A 17,850-nucleotide genomic window follows, 5' to 3' on the forward strand; every position below is an offset into this window, starting at 1 on the left:
AGATTGCAGAATACACAAGTCTAATCAACAAGGAACTGTAACAATAAGAAACGCTCATAATGCAGCTTTGGATAACCAGTGTCTGGCTTATGCTATCTTCAAGGATAGAGTTACTAGGGTTCAGAAAAAAAAAAACAAGTGACACTATGTTGAACATGTGCAATGTATGCTGACCATCCAAATAAAGAGTGTTACATTGAGTTGTCTGATTGCAAGGCCACAATGCCCTTCTGCATTCATCATTGGCCCAGAGATCTAAAAAAGAAATCTGATAGCCCAGCAGAGAGTACTGCAGCAAAGAGAAACTCATTCAAACTAAATACTTTAACTATAGTACAGTCAATTAAATGGAAAATGTGGGTAATATGTACTAAAAACCTTGTAAAGTACAAATTTAGGCTCATCAGTAAGCTCAAAATTGAATTAGGATGTAGGTCATAATTTGATAATCACCAATTAAACAATTGAAGTTTGGAAGATCTCCATCTATCAAATGGCAGAAGAACGTGGGTGGCTATATTCTGCAGGAGATAAACGACTAAGTATTTTAATCTAAAATGATTCTGGGCAAAAACAGAATGATAGTGAAACAGAAAGAAGGAACAATTGTGGTTTCTCTGAATGTTTCATGACTCCATATCAAATGGGATGAGTACAATCATTTTAATAATTTATTGTAGATCTTCAGCCAATTAAATAACAAAAAACATAAAATTCCCATAAAACCAATGAGCATGGGACGAGACCTCCTATACGTCTGTGTGTTAACTGTCAACTGGCACCAGAAGTTTTCTTCTCTGTGACAAAACAGTTGTATATCAAGTAGCCATTGGGATATAAATAGGTAACAATGCTCACAAAACCAGCCACCTGTCCTTGTCTATCTGTGCTAAGCAAAGAAAGTCACCCAACACACTGAATGTTTGTCTATTATCTGTTATAAAGCAACGACACCATATACAAACAGAGCCACTACTGTCCGACGTTGATGAATAAGTTTAGTTGACAACAGCTGACAACTAACTGAGAAGCGGCGAAGAGCATCACTCACCGTGCGCAGGAACTGAATTTCTTCCTCTCCATCTGCACCTTCTGCCATCCTCCCAAGCTATTAAAGGCAAAACCTTGAGAGAAATGGGAAAGTGTTAGTTTCACAGGTCTGTGACTCCCCGTGTCCACCACATATGGCAGGACAATGCTGGTGAAGGCTTCTGAAGGGCAGAGTGTGTCCCCTGCCTCTCCCAGGCTGAGTTATGAGGCAGAGGGATTGACTGTTCATTACAACATCAAAAAGAGGTGGAGCAAAAGCTGAAGCAGCGTTTCAGATGTTTATATATCAGTGTAACAACCCTGTTACTAATATTACACAACCTGAAAAAGTAGATTTAAAAAATATCATTTAATAAATTATTTACCATTAAGTTAAAGAAAGTCACCCTTATACTGAATACTCATTAGGCTTCTGATTAGACAGATAAGACACTAATATTAATTTAAGCAACTTTCTAAATCTACCTCGCCAACTTTTCAATAGTTACAATTGAAATTTTTTCAGAAATTTTAGTATTCATTTTCAAATCTTTGCCCACATGCATGATTCATATAATAATTTGAACTATTATAAAGGTGACAGGTTAACCCTTGTGAGCTAATAAAAACATTATGATTATTTTATTAAAAATTATATGGCTACAGGGTTAAAATTAGATAAAGATGAATGACATATTACTTTTATTTATAGATTATTACATATATGTAACAAATACTCAGGACCACAGAAATGTTGTTTAATAATATTTTATGTTTTTAACATATTTTCATAATGTGTTAAAATGGGTAGCAAATCAGTGCTAGTCTTAGTGTTTTCTCAGAAAAAGATGTGAGCTGTTGAATGTAATGGACTGTAAAAGTCAAGGATAAATGTAGGTATATAAATAAAGGAAGGAAATTGAAATTTGTCCTCTTTTGGTTATATGGATAATAGGGTTGAGTGACATAATCAGTCCAGTCAGAAAAGACTGAAAAAACAAACAAAATTTTAACTGTTATATTTCACATGCAATTTGACTATCAAGAAGCTGGGACAAGAGAAAATGCCATTTTAGGGAGTTTCCAAAAGCTACACTATACTGTCAAAGGTATTCACTCGTCTGCCTTCACACGCATACGAACTTGAGTGGCTTCCATTCTTAATCTATAAGGTTTAATATGATGTCGGCCCACCCTTTGCAGCTATAACAGCTTCAACTCTTCTGGAAAGGCTTTCCACAAGGTTCAGGAGTGTTTATGGGAATTTTTGACCATTCTCCCAGAAGCGCATTTGTGAGGTCAGACACTGATGTTGGACGAGACTGCCTGGCTCATAGTCTCTGCTCTAATTCATCCCAAAGGTGTCGTGTCAGGTTGAGGTCAGGACTCTGTGCAGGCCAGTCAAGTTCTTCCACGCCAAACTTGCTGATTCATGTCTTTATGGACCTTTATGACCAGAGCTAATCTGAAGGCCACATGAAGTTTGGAGGTCTGTAGTGACTGACTCTGCAGAAAGTGACATCTGCTCACTATGCACCTCAGCATATGCTGACCCTGATTTGTCATTCGTGGCCGAGTTGCTGTCGTTCCCAATTGCTTCCACTTTGTTAGAAAACCACTAACAGTTGACTGTGGAATATTTAGTAGAGAGGAAATTTAACGACTGGACTTGTTAGACAGGTGGCATCCTATCATGGAATCACACTGAAATTCACTGAGTTCCTGAGAGCGACCCATTCTTTCACAAATGTTTGTAGCAGTCTGCATCCATAGGTGTTTGGTTTTATACGCCTGTGACCATGGAAGTGATTGAAACACCTGAATTCAATGATTTGGATGGGTGAGTGAGTAATTTTGCCAAAATAGTTTTGCTTTGTATTTTGTACTTTCTAATTCATGGGTGGGACTGAAGATGCCCTGGCCCTGTTAATAGAACACACACATACAAATTATAAAGTTACACTGATAAATTATGAACCACACATTATATAATAAGCTTATGTAAGCTGGTCACAAGACTAAACTGATAAAGGAGATGTGTCTTTCCAGCATAAAATGCATGAAGGCAACACCCACTTAGCTAATTAAGTGTCCTCTTGTTAGGTGTTGCTTAAGAATTAGCTTTTTAGCTCCTCCATATTTTCACCTGCATGCATGTTACAAACCGTTAGAGCGCTTCCAAAGGCTAGATTTGGCAGATATTGGTGGGCAAATAAGGATTAACATTAAGTATATTTTACTGAAATTGCAATGCTATAAAGTATTTAAGTTTTAGGATCAGCACAGCTCCATAGCGAGCGCATACTTACCCATTTCCTTTGGAGGGCGGCAAACCCTTGAGGGCGAGTATGTCATCAAATTTCAATAGAAGAAGAAACGTGTGCGTCCCTAAAATAGTTCCCTCTTCATTTCAAAACATAAAGCACCGTCAGGTAAGAGCTACCAACAGTTTTTAAACAGCAGTATCTACATGGCCACGGCATTCTTTCATTTTATTCTGTTAGCCGGTATACTGTACGAAGTAGTATCTTTGGTGGCTAAGCTAACTGGCAGCCTATTGAGCATAGACCGTAAATATACGCGTCAAAAGAGCTTCCAGCTAGCTTAGCTTAGCCTCTTGTCGTAGTTTGCTAAGAGTTGTTTCGTGACTGTGGACAGAGTTTCATGTTTTGACATTGGTGTATGCTTAATAATGTTGCTTGCTTGCAGCCCCGGACTAACAGACTATTCCAAAACTATTTAATGAACAACATTTTTAAGTTAAGTGACTGAAAGAAAAGGCATATTACGGGGGCTTGTGAGACTTTGTGGTTATATGAAATACTTAAAGGTGGAGAGGAGGAGAATGGACGCACTCGCACACATGCTTTCGGACCCTCTGGATCCAAAAGAGGAGAGCCATGGCCAAATCACGGAGGAGTGCATGCTGGGGAACTGCAGAGTGAGCCTTCCAGAGGATCTCCTGGAGGACGTGAGTTTCCTGGCATTCAGTCATGAAAAGCTCCTCTTTTCTGCCATTTCACGTTTGTTTACAGGACAACAAACTGTGCAGATTATGCCTGTATAGTTTAATGTTAATTTTTTCTTCTTCTTTTTTTTTCTTTCTCAACAGCCTGAAATTTTCTTCTCTGTGCTGAGTGAAAGCACCTGGCGTGAAGTCCTGTCAGATTCACAGAGGCAGCACCTTCGGCAGTTTTTGCCGCAGTTTCCTGAGAACAATATTGTGGAGCAGAACAGTACCATCAGTGACCTATTCAACAATAAAAATTTTAACTGTGGGAATCCCCTTCATCTTGCACAAAAGCTATTCAGAGGTGCTTACCTGCTAACAAAAGTGCATGATGCTGAATTGATTTTTGAAGCTTTTTCTTATCATACCTCTCGTTATCTCAACCCAGATGGCTACTTTAATCCTGAGGTGGTCAAGTACAGACAGCTGTGTGCCAAGTCCCAGAGGAAACGACAGGTGCACTGCCTTCAGCAGTATTACCACAGGCTGCTGAAGCAGGTCCTCGTCTCCAGAAAGGTATTTTTGTTTTGTAAGTTTGAAATAGATGGCATACAGCCTCTTGGCTTCTGTCTAAGCCTGTTAGTCTTAATGTGATTATTGCTGCAGGAATTGCTGGACTTTGCAGTACACAATGGTCTGGACTTTCCACCTAAAAGAAGGTTACCAACCAAAACTCATTCTGAAATGCGGGAGGAAAGGGTGAGAAGAAGACTGAGCCGCATACTGAAGGAGGTGAAAACTGAGTGTGGAGACAGCAATGCTTCATCTGATGATGACGGTTTGTCTGTTTTTTGATCAGTGTTTCTAATGCTAATAGCATTAAAGTGCCTTGAGGTGACTGTTTGTTGTGATTTGGTGCTATATAAATAAAATTGAATTGAATTATATTTTAAATCTATGATGCACTTCTCTGATATAAGAGCTCACCAAGTGTTTTGGATGCCTTGCAGATATATCATTATGGACTTCAGCACCTCAGTCACCCTCTTCCCCAACACCCACGGTCTCACTCAGAGTACTTCCGAGCCTCTCCACCCAAGACATGAAAAGTACTGGTAAGTGATTTGTCAGGTACCCAATAATGTTCAAGCACAGGGAGTTTGATTTTTAAAGGACTTTTTTATTTTGCAACAGAAAAAATTGATCTTGGTGAGCAGGACTTGAAAGTCATGCTGCAGAACCATCGTGAGAAGAGGAAGCGACAGCCAGTAAGTTGTGATGGGAGGAAAGAAAGCCGATATGATTTTAATATTGTTTAAGTATACCACTAACGGCAGATTTTCCCCAGGACCATCCAGACTTGATAACTTCTGATATCCACCTCGGAGACATACTTTCAAGAGCAAATATTGGTCGTAAAGGGACTATGCGTGAGTAAATATATTTAAAATCTACACTTTGAAAATTTTTTATGTTTTAATATTTCTACATAGAATTTCTACAAAGAATATGCCAAAATGATAAAGAAAAATAGGACTTTATATCAAAATAAGGTCATAAATACTCATTTAAAGTCCACATGTGCCAAGTTCAGTTCATTGGACAGAACTGAAAGGTATACAGTTCAATTCTCACAGCTAATGGTGGATGTCACAATGAAAACCTCGCCATGAAAAACAAGAGCTACTGCATACCTCAACCTGTGAGACAGAATCATATCATGGCGCACATCTGGGGAGGGATGTAACAAAAATTTTCCAGCATTATAAATGCAGCATACTTTGATGTCCTTCATCTTTGTCAAAAGGGAGAACATTGGAACCTTTAGCAGTCTTCCTGGGTTTGGCTGTCTATTTGAGCTGAGTAATTGGCAAATGTCCTGGTCAGACCGGTAACTATCTAATGATAAGATCAATAAGATTAATAAGATCCTGAGTTTTTTAGTGGGGAACTTCAAAGCAGGTAAAAACATCAGTGCAGAACTCCACCAATCGGGTGTGTGGTAGAGTGGCCAGACAGGAAACCACTCCTCATTTCAGGGCACATGAACAACACTTCTGTCTTGAGACGTTAAATCTAAGTCTGGTGAAATTGGACTATTCAGACACAATTCCCCGTGAGAGGTTTATAAATCAAGGTTTACGTAGATTTATAAATTTATTTTTAATTATTTTACAGGGAAGGAATGTTCCTGAATCACATTAGACTGTGGAATATTAACAGATTAGGAGAGAATGTGAATACTTTCAGATTACATTGTGACACTATAAATTGAAGCTGATACTTTTTTTTTCCTACTATCTAGCGCTCTTCGATCTGTCTTTGCCTAAGAAGAAGATCAGGGATGAGAGAAGGAAGAAGAAAATGAGGATGATAAAAGTTGAATCTGAGGATCCCTGCGATACTCTTGCACCTCCAGACACCCCATCAGCCCCACCAGCAAACATCATCAACTCCCTGCCAGATACACCATCTACTCCGCTACCCAACATCAAGGAGGAGTGAGTCTAGCAGAATACTGGTGTCAGAAAAATAACTGTGTAGTTTGGATAGACGATTGAGCCTCTGATTCTATTATTATTGCAGAGTTATTGAGGAGTGTCTAAGCAGCCCAGTTGCAGTTGAGGAAATAGTCGTCAGTTACTTCAGCTTGCTAGAAAACATTTTGAGGACAGAAGGTCCTGCCAGTACTTTAGTGGTAAGTACTAATTTCAGTCTGCATACATGTTTTAAAATTCATCACATCTCTCCAGAGATTTCAAGACCATTATTTTAACCCCTCAGTTGGAGGAGAAAGTTCAAATCTGGCAGTCGTCTCCAGCAAGTTCCATTAATGCGTGGTTTTCTTCTGCCTCGTGCTGGTCTGACTTGGTTCTTCAAGCCCTGCAGTTTCTCGCAGGAGAGACTAAAGGTAAGTAGTAGTGGTCACTCACACTAAAAAGAGTATTTTTCCACCTCATGTTGAAATGGGGAAAAAAAATATTCGTGTATTTTCCTCTATACAATGTGTTTCTTAAACAGATGGCATGATGGCACTCCCCAGTGGCTTTTCTCCATTTGTGGAATTTGCTGATGACTCTCAACAGTGGAGGTGGATTGGTAGGCACATTCAAATGCTGGATTGCCTGACTTGAAGTAGTTCTTGGTGTTAAGGCTGATCGTTAAAGGAGATTAACATTCACACCTCCTTTTAGGTCCCACTCAGGATACAGAGAAGGATTTGAGTGCACTCTGCCAGTTGTGGTTGGACTCCAAAGATTTCATTGTAAAGGTAAAAATATTTTCTGACAAATGCAGTGTCAGTACTGATTTTACAGTCCGTACAGTGCAGTGTTTTATTTGTGTATCTGGGACAATATTTAAAAAGGCTTTTTCTCTTCAATAGACAGAAAATGAAGAAACGTTAGAGATGACCTCTCCCACACCAAGACTGTAAGATTGAGTAATTCATGATATTAGTTCTAATTATCAATTGTCTCAGGCTTGTTTATTGCAAGATTATGATATTACATTTATTCTTAAGAAGTGTAATGTCTTTTTTTTTTTGTTGTTGTTGTTGTTTTCTCTTCCCCATTCAGTTCAACTGATTATGTGGTGCGGCCCAGCACTGGAGATGAGAGACAAGTGTTCCAAGTCCAGGTTTGCTTTTGCTGCTGCAACGTTTATTATAATCTGCATATCTGGCCTGACAGGACCTCTCTTAAGTCCTTGTACTTTTATTTTTGTTTTGTTTTTTTTGTTTTTTTATTAGGAGCAGCAACGATACAACCAGCCACATAAGGCTTTCACATTTAGGATGCATGGCTTTGAATCTGTGGTGGGTCCAGTTAAAGGAGTGTTTGATAAGGAGATGTCACTCAACAAAGCCAGGGAGCACACGCTGCTGCGCTCAGACCGACCACCATATGTCACCATTCTCTCTCTGGGTTAGAACTTCTGTTTTACTGGACTTCATTACTGTGGGGATCCACTGTTCTAGCAGCGAAGCCATTCTCGTGACATCTACTTTCCTTTTTCTAGTGCGGGACGCAGCAGCCAGATTACCCAATGGAGAAGGAACGAGGGCAGAGATCTGTGAACTGCTGAAAGACTCGCAGTTTCTTGCTCCAGAGGTCACAAGTGCACAGGCATGAAAAGAGTTTTCCATTTAAAAAAAAAAAAGTTTTTGTTTTAATTTCCTACATTCAGCTTATTCTGGCAATGTCCCTGGTCATTTGTCATCATTACAGATGACTTCTTTGTTTTGTTTGATCATTTTACCACTTTTCAGAGGCAGATGTTGCCTTGAAGCTGTTGCCTTATGGTGACATTTGCTGTGAATAAGGAGCTTTGTTTTCCATTTAGGTGAATACAGTTGTCAGTGGGGCTCTGGATAGACTTCATTATGAAAAAGACCCATGTGTGAAGTATGACATCGGCCGAAAACTGTGGATTTACCTGCACCGCAATCGCAGCCAGGAAGAGTTTGGTAAGCAACAAAGCTTAAACACAAAATGTTTCCCAACACATTTTAGGAGACATGAAGGTAAGATTTGTTCAGAGAGGTTACAGGGACAATATTCATGCAGGCTTTAAGTGTTTTGTTTTGTTTTGTTTTTCAATGCCAGAATACAGTACTCTGTTCTGTAGAAAGGACATTATCACAAAACATTGGAGGGTCTACTAAAATCTTACACTTTCTTGCACAACATCTTGGTTGGTTGGTTTGCTGGCACTTTTCCCTGTCCACTTCTCCATGAAGTGTTACACATTAACACTCATTATTCCCTTTACTGCACTTGTCGTCTTCAAGTCAAGTAACATTAACTGGTTTGTTCTGGTCCAGCTGTGTGCGTGAAGGACATTAAACATCGAGCCAAACCAAATGAACTTTAACTACTTTCATCAAGAGCTCCATTTGATCCACCTTTTAAAATCTGACGTGTCAAAATGGAAAACTACTTAATCTCTAAGCAGTGGGAAAAAATTATATAATTATTCTGCTTTCTTTGTTCCACCCAGAGAGAATCCATCAGGCCCAAGCTGCAGCTGCAAAAGCAAGAAAAGCTCTACAGCAAAAACCAAAACCAGCAGCTAAACCTGTGAGTCTGCTGCCTTCACTTTAGTAGAAAAGAAAAAAAAAAAACACTTAACAGCATTTACTGCAACACATTACTGTAGAGGAAATAACCATTACTACTTGCTGATTTGTTTGTTGTGTATTATGTCTTAAAACAAAGGAGCTTTTTATGAATCTTTGTCTTTATGGTTTAGAAGTCTGGAAGCAAAGATGGAGGCAACAAAATTGCTGGATTTCTTGAAGCAGGACAGGATATAGGCTCTAATCCCATGTCACCAATCCCAACTACACCCACTCCAAACACACCTGGAACCCCGAAATCACCTTTACCCTCCGTAGCCACTACACCAACAAAGACTGGAGTCCCAGATACAATCAAAACCAGCCCAGGGTCAGCCTGCTATATGATATTATTTATTTATTAACTTTTGCTTTCATATTATACAGAACATAAAATTATGATTAATCTGTGCACATTCAAACCCGCTCTTGTCTGTTGCTTTTGCTCCCTCTTGCACTCCTAGTGTTCTTCTTGTGTCCCCTCCCTCATTGTCCCAACTGGGAACCATCTTGCCCACAAGTCAGGCTTGTCCACCAGCTTCGCAGCCAGTTACATCCCAACACGCAGCGCGCATAGTGAGTCACCTGGCGGCAGGCTCCCTCCCACAAGTTCGGGTAGTTCCTGCTCAGCCTGGTCTGGGTTCACCGGCTGGAAGTCAGCCGGCCACACTGGTACATCAGACCCCTCACCAGATCCGGATGCCAGTGTCAGTGGCAGCTAAAGGAATATCACAGGTACCCAGAACAGCTAATAATTAAAAAAATAATAATAAATTGTCGCTAATGTACAATTAATTCCATCTGTGTTTGTTGTGTATATCAACAGGCAGTGGTTTCTGTGCCTTTGAGAAGTCAGTCTGCTAGCAGTCCAGTCCAGGTTCCAACTACCTTGTCTGTGTCAACTGTAACTGTGGCCAAACCGCACACTGGATCACCTGGTAGCCCAGCTAACAACCCTGCTTCTCCAGCTGTGCTGCAAGGAGTCACCAGTCCGAACATCAAACAGGTGGAGCATTTTGTTTTAGCTGTTTATATTTGGACATTTGGTTTGACTACCTGTACGGCCTTTTCTGAACAGCATTTAACTACAACAATGTCTCCACCACGCTTTTTAGGACATTTAGGGGAATATATAGATATTCCCCTAAATGTCAAGTCTTCCAGATATATGGATAAATAAACACATTTAATTCCTTCAAAACTAGGTGCAAAAACAATGGTTTAGCATTACAAGTTCACAAATTAGTATTCCGGTATAATTTAATTCAGTCCTATACAGGACAATGATAGTAACAGAAAAAAAAAAAATCATTGAATAATTAACAATTTGCCTTTTTAATAGTCATGTGATTTATTAGCTGGTGTTTAACTCCTTTTTTTTTTCTTTTTTTTTTTAAATAATCAGGTGTCCATCACAGGACAACTGGGAGTGAAGTCTTCAGGAGCAGGAATTCCTATTACGGCTACAAACCTTCGCATCCAAGGAAAAGATGTCCTGCGTCTTCCACCTTCCTCCATAACCACAGATGCTAAAGGCCAAACAGTGCTGCGGATCACCCCAGACATGATGGCAACACTTGCCAAATCCCCAGTTACGACTGTCAAGCTGACTTCTGACTTTTTGGGTTCTGCCTCCACAGGCGGCAAGAGCATATCGGCCACTCTTCATGTGACGCCGCCACACCCTTCACCTTCTTCTGTTTCCAGTGCTGGTTCCTGTACAGGGGAAGTACAGACCACTAAAGCAGGACATGTTGCTTCCACCTTGTTAAAGGCTGCAGGAGACACAACCATTCGTTTGATGCCCACCTTGGCTGTCACTGTGGCTGACCAAAAATCTAGGACCTTCTCCACTGTGTCCTCCCCTGACAAGACCAGTGCCACCATTCGGATAATGCCAGGCCTGGGTGTAATTCCACAGAAAGCGGGTCAGACCATCACAATGACAACTACCACTGGCAGTAAACCTCTTACGGCAACTACATGTGGTAATGTAGTGACCATGGCTGCCAATGTTGTGGCCGGTGCTAAAGGGATCACAGTGGCTTCTGGAGCTTCGGGGTCACCTCTGACGCTAGGAACAGCTACAGCTACTGTGCGACAGGTCCCTACTACAGTCGTGACTACACAGACGGTTAGAGAAATATTAAGTCTTATAGTGAATATCTTTAGTAAGTCTGTGAGCAAAGCCATCACCGTAACAGACTAGCGAAACCAGCAACCTTAGGTTTTCCATGTCTTAAGTGGGTGTAAATGGTGGTCGGTACAGTCTGATTTTGGATATCTGAATGCAGTGAGATTTAACTAAAAGGCACAGAGTTACTGAAGGACTCATCCCACGTGTGTAACTATTGGTTAATACAGTAACTGTCACTACATTAACAGATGGTTATATTGATTTAGTTTCCTTACGTCAAATCTAGGAACTGATAAGCGAGGAATGTATCCGCTTGTTTCTCGCTTTCTCCTAACATGAAGTCTGCTTTCATTCAGGAAATCAATTTTGCTGTAAACTATGGGGGATTTTAGCGATGTGCTGTACTGATCAATCTGTTATAGCTTATTCTCATTAATGGTAATTTTGAATTTGTCATTACTTAAATGTTTGCTTGAAGTGTGTTGTACAACCACCAGCAGCAGTGTCACAGTATGACTCAGAAACTATCCTGTTCTTTGACAACATTGCAGGGGAAGTTACCTGCACGGATCACTGTGCCCCTGTCTGTCCTCAATCAGCCACTGAAGAGCAAGAGTGTTGTGACGACACCCATTGTGAAAGGCAGTCTAAACACAAAGTAAGGCTGCACTGATTTAGATTCTTCACTTTAATGTGTTGTGAGAGTTAATGCTCTGAGATTTAACCTTATTTCATCCATTTGTGTGTTTTGTTTACATTATAATGGCAGAAGTACAAATTTTGGAGTTGCTTGATATATATTTTTAGACATTTGTCTTTCTACAGCTTTACATTGGGCTTGAAGACTAATGTGTTTCTCTCCACTTTGTGATCAGTATCAGCAGCCTGGGCAGAAACATCATTCTCACCACCATGCCTGCTGGCACGAAGCTGATTGCAGGAAACAAACCAGTCAGTTTTGTCACAGCGCAACAGTTCCAACAGCTTCAACAGCAAGGACAGGCCACACAGGTTCTTTTTTTTTTTTTTTTTCTTCCATTTTGCAGCATTTGACAATAGTCTTTTCATTGAGTTTATTCATACAATAAATGTAGTTTGTTTTAAATCTTGTCAGTTATAAGCTGATTGAACCAGTCGCAGCAGATGGCTGCCTCTGCCAGAGGTTTCTTCTTGTTAAAAGGGAGTTTTTCCTTCCCACTGTCTCCAAGTGCTTGTTCATAGGGGTCGTTTTGACTGGTTTTTTTTTTTTCTGTAATTATTGTAGAGTTTTTAACCTTAAAAGATAAAGCAACTTCTGATTTGGTGCTATATAAATAAAATTAAACATTTTTAGTCAGCTCAGATGAATACAGAGCATCGTCTAACTTTTTTTTTTTTTCCTTCAGGTTCGGATCCAGACAGTTCCAGCACAGCAGGTTCAGCAGCACATTGCAACAGGCTCCCCAAAATCTGTTTCAACAGTTGTCGTCACAACAGCGCCTTCACCAAAATGTGCACCCGATACTCCACCGACTCTGCAATAGTGATCTCATCTTGTCAGCCTACAATGACTCATAAGTCTAGGGTGCTATGTGTGCCAGAATTTGAAGGGTCCCACCCCACCCCCCCAAATATTTCAGTTTTAGTTCTTTCTGCAAGCTGGAGAACATCCAGAAAAGCCGGAAATCTAATTGTTCCCTGGAAATCTCGTTTGTTCGTTTACCGTTTTCACAAGTTACAGGTGTAAGACTGAAAATTGTGTTAACAAAATGTTATCTCCTGAGTTCTTCTGTCCACATTATTATAAACAAAATGTATCACAAGAATATCTAGCCTGGTTTTCTTTCCTTAGTAATTCCAGACAAAAAGGTTTGTGGTTAAACTGCGTCTACAACAGCAACTTGTCAGATTGTATTAAAGTACTAATTCATAATTGAATATGCGAGTTGTGATTTGTTAAAATGTGTTTTATATGAAAGCAGGCCATATACTCATATATATCAGTGTTTTATAATATTTACAAACCGTAGCACATTTAAATTACAGATTTCCATTTTGTCTTAATTTTTTTCAAAACAAATCAGCTCAACATAAAAAAAAATAATAAATCAAAGAACCATCAACATGCTTTCACTCTTCATCTGACTCTTCCAGCAAAGCTTTCTGGGAGCTTGAGTTGGAGGATGTATTGCGCATTCCAATCTCTATGTCCCTTCCCTTTGCTGAGAATTTTGCCACAGTCCTAATGGAACAAAACAAGGACAATTTGTAAATAAAAATACAGAAAGATTACACAACTCACCCTGTCCCTACCTCCTGTAAGGTAAAGTATCATATGATGAAGGACCGTAAAATCTAGCCAGAAGTCCCAAATGGAGAGAAGTTTTTAAGTTGTGTGCATCTTAACCCTAACCCTTTTCTACCGTCAACTGCATGGTGATGCATAAGCATTCATGTCTAAAATTTACAACATTTCAGCTGACATCAGAGCACGCAGTGTTAAACATTACGCACAAAAAGGAGACAACTAATGCAGACAAATATAGGTTTTGAGATCATTGTAAATATCAATCTAAGGCCTAAAAACATCTAAAATTAACTGCCTTTATAAATAGATGTTGGGTCTCTGAGAAATACTGACTGTAAACAAAAACATGTTGACTATGAACACCCAAAAATCTAGCTTTCAGCAAGCTTACAAAATGTTTAGGAAGTGGTTTAATGTGATGCTTCTTGTCCTTGAAACCTTCCCCTAAAATCTTCATTGCAACTATTCTGACCTTTGAAGTGAACTTGTGATATCGCCCCATCATCTCAGAGCAAAGCATACAGGCTAAAACTGTCAAAATTCTGATCAAGTTACATTTCGTTTTACAGGGAATAATAACCTGAGTAAATGTATCACAAATGCAGGTACACGTCAGTTTATTGCTCTGCCATTCTGTGGCATACATTACCTGCTTTACTTAATCCTACTTTACTTATTGCTCGTTCTGTTTTCTAACCTAGCCTGTGCAAACCTCTACCATTTGCAATTCAAATATTACTGATTTGTTTGTAAAATTTGTAAAGGATGAGATACTTACAGCCAAACTAGAGTTGCAGTGCAAAGGACTAAAAGCAGGGCCACAGCTAAATGCCAGCAGAAGCACATTGTGACAAACATGACGTTGCCATGATCTGTCAGGTTCCAGTCTAGTCCGCTCAGGGGGTACAATACAAATCCAATCTGAAATGACCAAAGTGTGATGAAGAAGCAGCATGACTATGATTAGTTAAAAAAAAAAAAAAGTGAATAAGATCAGTGGGATGGTTAAATGTTAACTGGTCCTGAAAAGTGTACAGAAATGAATGAAAGTTGTCTAGTTGTCTAGAAAATGTGAATATAATCACAATACATAAATAATTTATAAAGTGGTGTTTAAATATTCTTTGTTTTAGTATTTAAGTGGCGTGGAGGTGAGAGCTTAGCACAAGAAGAAGATTCCTGGATCAGTCCTCCTGGGAATTTTCTGTATATAGTTTGCACGGTCTCCCCACAGTCCAAAGACATGCTTGTTAGGTTAATTGGTGATTCTAAATTGGCTGCAAGTGTGTGTATGTGTGTGTGTGTGTGGTTGTCTGTCTCTATATGATGGACCGGCAACCTGGACAGGGTGTATCCTGCCTCTCATCTTATGCTCGATGGGATAGGCTGATTTGGATGGATGGATATTTTACTGTTGCTGGGTGCATTAAGTACGTGTTCTGCATCAGGATCTCATTTAGCTAATCACCTGGTAGAACCATGAGCCCTGTAGGATGAACATGCACGCTCCAAACAGCTCTAAAATAATGTTGTCCCTTATGAACACCTCCAGCATGATGCTGGCTGATCCACCAAACACTGCCACCAGGAGCAGGGAGTGGATGTGAGCATCCAGAAGCGGCCGATTGTGCACATGGTAGTAGAACAGAAACCCTGTGTGAAAAAGGGGAGTCAAACACAAAACATAGCTCAAATACATGTTAGTGATCAGAAATTCATGAAGAAAACTCGTACAGGCAAAACCTGGCTTTCTGACAGCTTACCTTCAACAAATAGAGCCAAAGAGAGAGCAAGGCGGCCCACTCCACTTGGCACCAGTAGGAATTTTGTACTTAAAATCAGTGCAATTCCAGAAATCCCAAAGAACAGATACATTGTGCTGTGCTGCCAGTTCATCAACTTGACCCATGAGTCTTTGTCGTAGAGTTGAGCATGTGGCCCATCCACCACAAACTGCTCAACCATAATACCTGTGGCATGTCAACATCAGTGAAATTAGAAGAGGTGGATGCATGTTTAATTGATGAACATATATTTAAAGGAAAACTGACCAACAAAAGCAGCAAAGACCTGGAGCCCTCCTTCAATGTAGTCTAGTCTTTTAAAGATTGGTGGCAAAGTCTGTCTTCCTTTAGGCTGGTTTGACCTCCAGTAGTGTTGGAGAATGCGCTTCACTGTTAGCCAGAAACCATAGAGCAGGAAAAAAGAGCCAGGAATAGCATGTCCTCCAAAGTTGGCCATTATCAGGCCTGAAAACAAAAGAAATAATCCCGTAGTTGTGTCATAGAGTGCTGTGAAAAACTATTAACTGACTTCTTAGGTTTTTGCATATTTCTCACGCTTAAATGTTTCAGATCATTAAACATTTTAATATTAGACAAAGATAATGCGAGTAAATATAAAATGCAGTTTTTAAATGATGATTTCATTTAATAAGGGAAAAAAGCTCTCCAAATCTAGCTGGCCCCTGTGTGAAAAAGTAACGGCCCCCTAAATCCTAATACCTGGTTGTGCCAGCCTGTTTTTGAATCATGAACTCTGACCTTAACTGAGGCACATGAGCCCTGCAATTCTTTGGATGTTGTTCTGGGTTCTTCTGTGACCTCCTGGATGAGTCATTGGAGTAATTGTGGCGGCCACGCCTAGGGAGGTTCACCACTGTTGCAGGTTTTCTCCATTTGTGGATAATGAGTCTGCCGTTCCAGACTGATGGACATCAGTTACTTTATTTCTCAGCTGTTTCTTTAGATTGTGCGATGATGTGTTACTTTGAGATCTTTTAGCCTATATTCAGTTTTTCAGACAAATTCAATTTGTGACTTCTTGATTAAACAGGCCTTTCAGTAATCAGGCCTGGGTGAAATTGAACTCAGCTTTCCAAAAAATGTGGTTAATCACAGTAAATTCATGATTTAAAAACAGAAGCCAATTACTTTTTCCACACAGGGCCAGTAAGATTTGGAGAGCTATTTTCTCTTAATAAATGAAATCATCATTTAAAAACTGCATTGTGTATTTACTTGGGTTATCTTTGTCTAATATCAAAATTAGGCTGAAGGATGTAAGTGTGACAAATACACAAAAAGAAACAAATGAATTAAAATTCAGGACAGGGACAAATACAATACAAAATGCAGTGTTGGGAGTTAAAAGTCCTCAGCTCTGAGGTTAAAGTGCAGGCTCATAGCTCTGCTTTATTGAGATGATAACAATCAAACATTAAAGAGAGCGGGCTCAAAATAGATGGTCACAGTCGCAGACGTATACATTTGAGGGCTTTTACAAAGTAGATGCCATTATGTGAACATGGATATAGTGTTGCAAACTGATTTATACATTCGATTAAAAACAAAAACAAAAAAAACCCCCTCTGTATAATATATCCCATTTGATCAGGGAAGGATTTGTATATCATGTCTTTTGGTTCAGATTACAGGAAACATTTGGCTTGCAAAACAGGGCTGTTCGGTAGAATATGTACAGCCATTTAAGTTGAAAAATAAAAACAACAACAAATGGCCACAAGTAAAGAGGTTTGTGTCTGAGGTTTAGCAGTACAGGTTTCACCACTAACTGAAGTTACTACGGGAATTCTGGAAAATTCAACTTTATGGTTTTAGTCAAATTGTTCCATTAACCTATTAAAGTTAAATTTAACATGACACAGGCGCTCTTGCTGTGTCCAACGTGGCTTTTTTCCCCTTTATTCAAAGCGGAGCAAGTGACCAACTTTAAGACTTCCTCCTGCTGTCCACCTCAGCGGGACAGTGTTGGAGACACGGGTGTGGTTAAGAACCTGTGTTCTGTTAGCCAGACAAGTTTTTCTTGATTAGCCCTGTATGCTGTGATGTTACTAAACACATTTCCTACACTGTGCAACATTTCCGCCAAGGCAAGGTGTATGCGGGCAGACAGCTCCGAGGCTGTAAAATTAGATAACTACAAATAATATTTCGACACTATTAATACATATTTATCTAAAACCTAGCCAACCTGTTACACCTGTATGGTTTTAAATGTTTAACTGAGCCCTCGTTCTCTTATGGCTGACAAAGTGTACATACCTTATTCTCTGCGGCTAATACCCAAAGACAATAACTGAACGCTTGCAGCCGTCTGTGTGAGCTCTGTGTAAACTGTGCACACCTGCTCTCTACACCTCCAACCTGCACTGATGGATCACACACATAAGCCCCACCCCTAATTTGCATAAGTTTCAGCGACCAAGGAACATCCCCATGGGAAAGGGTCAGAAAAACAGCACCTATGTAATAACAGCGAGGTTTATTCGGTTGACAAAAGAAACAATTATTTGATACAAAAAAATA

At 39.8% G+C, this 17,850-nt stretch overlaps 3 protein-coding genes across 4 annotated transcripts in view; 1 reads left to right on the top strand and 2 right to left on the bottom strand.

Moving 5' to 3' along the window:
- LOC115791871 (ryanodine receptor 1-like) overlaps window positions 1-3,365 on the bottom strand; it is a 56,299-nt gene extending 52,934 nt beyond the window's left edge. The window contains exons 1-2 of the mRNA XM_030746158.1: window positions 3,339-3,365; window positions 1,052-1,124 (exon numbers count right to left, since the gene is read on the bottom strand). Of these exons, the coding sequence (XP_030602018.1) occupies window positions 1,052-1,099 (48 nt within the window). The 5' untranslated portion in view covers window positions 1,100-1,124; window positions 3,339-3,365. The remainder of the gene's footprint in view (window positions 1-1,051; window positions 1,125-3,338) is intronic.
- Window positions 3,261-13,152, top strand: nfrkb (nuclear factor related to kappaB binding protein). 2 transcript variants are annotated; one of them, XM_030746160.1, is made up of 26 exons: window positions 3,261-3,461; window positions 3,860-4,000; window positions 4,142-4,343; window positions 4,428-4,555; window positions 4,646-4,817; window positions 4,990-5,094; window positions 5,174-5,247; window positions 5,328-5,409; window positions 6,285-6,480; window positions 6,566-6,677; window positions 6,764-6,890; window positions 7,001-7,078; window positions 7,174-7,250; window positions 7,365-7,411; window positions 7,558-7,618; window positions 7,731-7,905; window positions 8,000-8,106; window positions 8,324-8,447; window positions 8,981-9,060; window positions 9,236-9,429; window positions 9,563-9,833; window positions 9,925-10,104; window positions 10,504-11,232; window positions 11,787-11,893; window positions 12,111-12,246; window positions 12,621-13,152. In XM_030746160.1, the coding sequence occupies exons 1-26, from the start codon at window positions 3,378-3,380 to the stop codon at window positions 12,756-12,758; spliced, it is 3,927 nt and encodes a 1,308-aa protein (XP_030602020.1). In that variant the 5' UTR covers window positions 3,261-3,377; the 3' UTR covers window positions 12,759-13,152. The 2 variants fall into 2 exon arrangements, with proteins under 2 accessions (XP_030602020.1, XP_030602019.1); XM_030746159.1 differs by having other exon boundaries at window positions 3,262-3,461; window positions 9,233-9,429.
- A 68-nt stretch (window positions 13,153-13,220) lies between these two features.
- On the bottom strand, window positions 13,221-17,684 carry tmem45b (transmembrane protein 45B). The gene is made up of 6 exons (XM_030747027.1): window positions 17,587-17,684; window positions 15,574-15,771; window positions 15,286-15,492; window positions 14,991-15,175; window positions 14,301-14,443; window positions 13,221-13,456 (listed from the first exon to the last, which is right to left on the bottom strand). The coding sequence occupies exons 2-6, from the start codon at window positions 15,761-15,763 to the stop codon at window positions 13,345-13,347; spliced, it is 837 nt and encodes a 278-aa protein (XP_030602887.1). The 5' UTR covers window positions 15,764-15,771; window positions 17,587-17,684; the 3' UTR covers window positions 13,221-13,344.
- Between the last annotated feature and the right edge of the window lie 166 nt (window positions 17,685-17,850).

Source organism: Archocentrus centrarchus, chromosome 14 (genome assembly GCF_007364275.1).
Source record: "Archocentrus centrarchus isolate MPI-CPG fArcCen1 chromosome 14, fArcCen1, whole genome shotgun sequence".
Lineage (NCBI taxonomy): Eukaryota > Metazoa > Chordata > Actinopteri > Cichliformes > Cichlidae > Archocentrus > Archocentrus centrarchus.

Bases quoted from the DNA above. Each gene is read 5' to 3' on its own strand.
- tmem45b (XM_030747027.1), bottom strand. From the start codon at position 15,763: ATGGCCAACTTTGGAGGACATGCTATTCCTGGCTCTTTTTTCCTGCTC. The intron at 15,493-15,573 runs GTCAGTTTTCCT...GACATGCCACAG, and splicing joins GGTCTTTGCTGCTTTTGTTG to GTATTATGGTTGAGCAGTTT. The intron at 14,444-14,990 runs GTGATTAGCTAA...TGGTCATTTCAG, and splicing joins AGGGCTCATGGTTCTACCAG to ATTGGATTTGTATTGTACCC.
- nfrkb (XM_030746159.1), top strand. From the start codon at position 3,378: ATGTCATCAAATTTCAATAGAAGAAGAAACGTGTGCGTCCCTAAAATA. The intron at 5,248-5,327 runs GTAAGTTGTGAT...GATTTTCCCCAG, and splicing joins AGAAGAGGAAGCGACAGCCA to GACCATCCAGACTTGATAAC. The intron at 12,247-12,620 runs GTTCTTTTTTTT...TTTTTCCTTCAG, and splicing joins AGCAAGGACAGGCCACACAG to GTTCGGATCCAGACAGTTCC.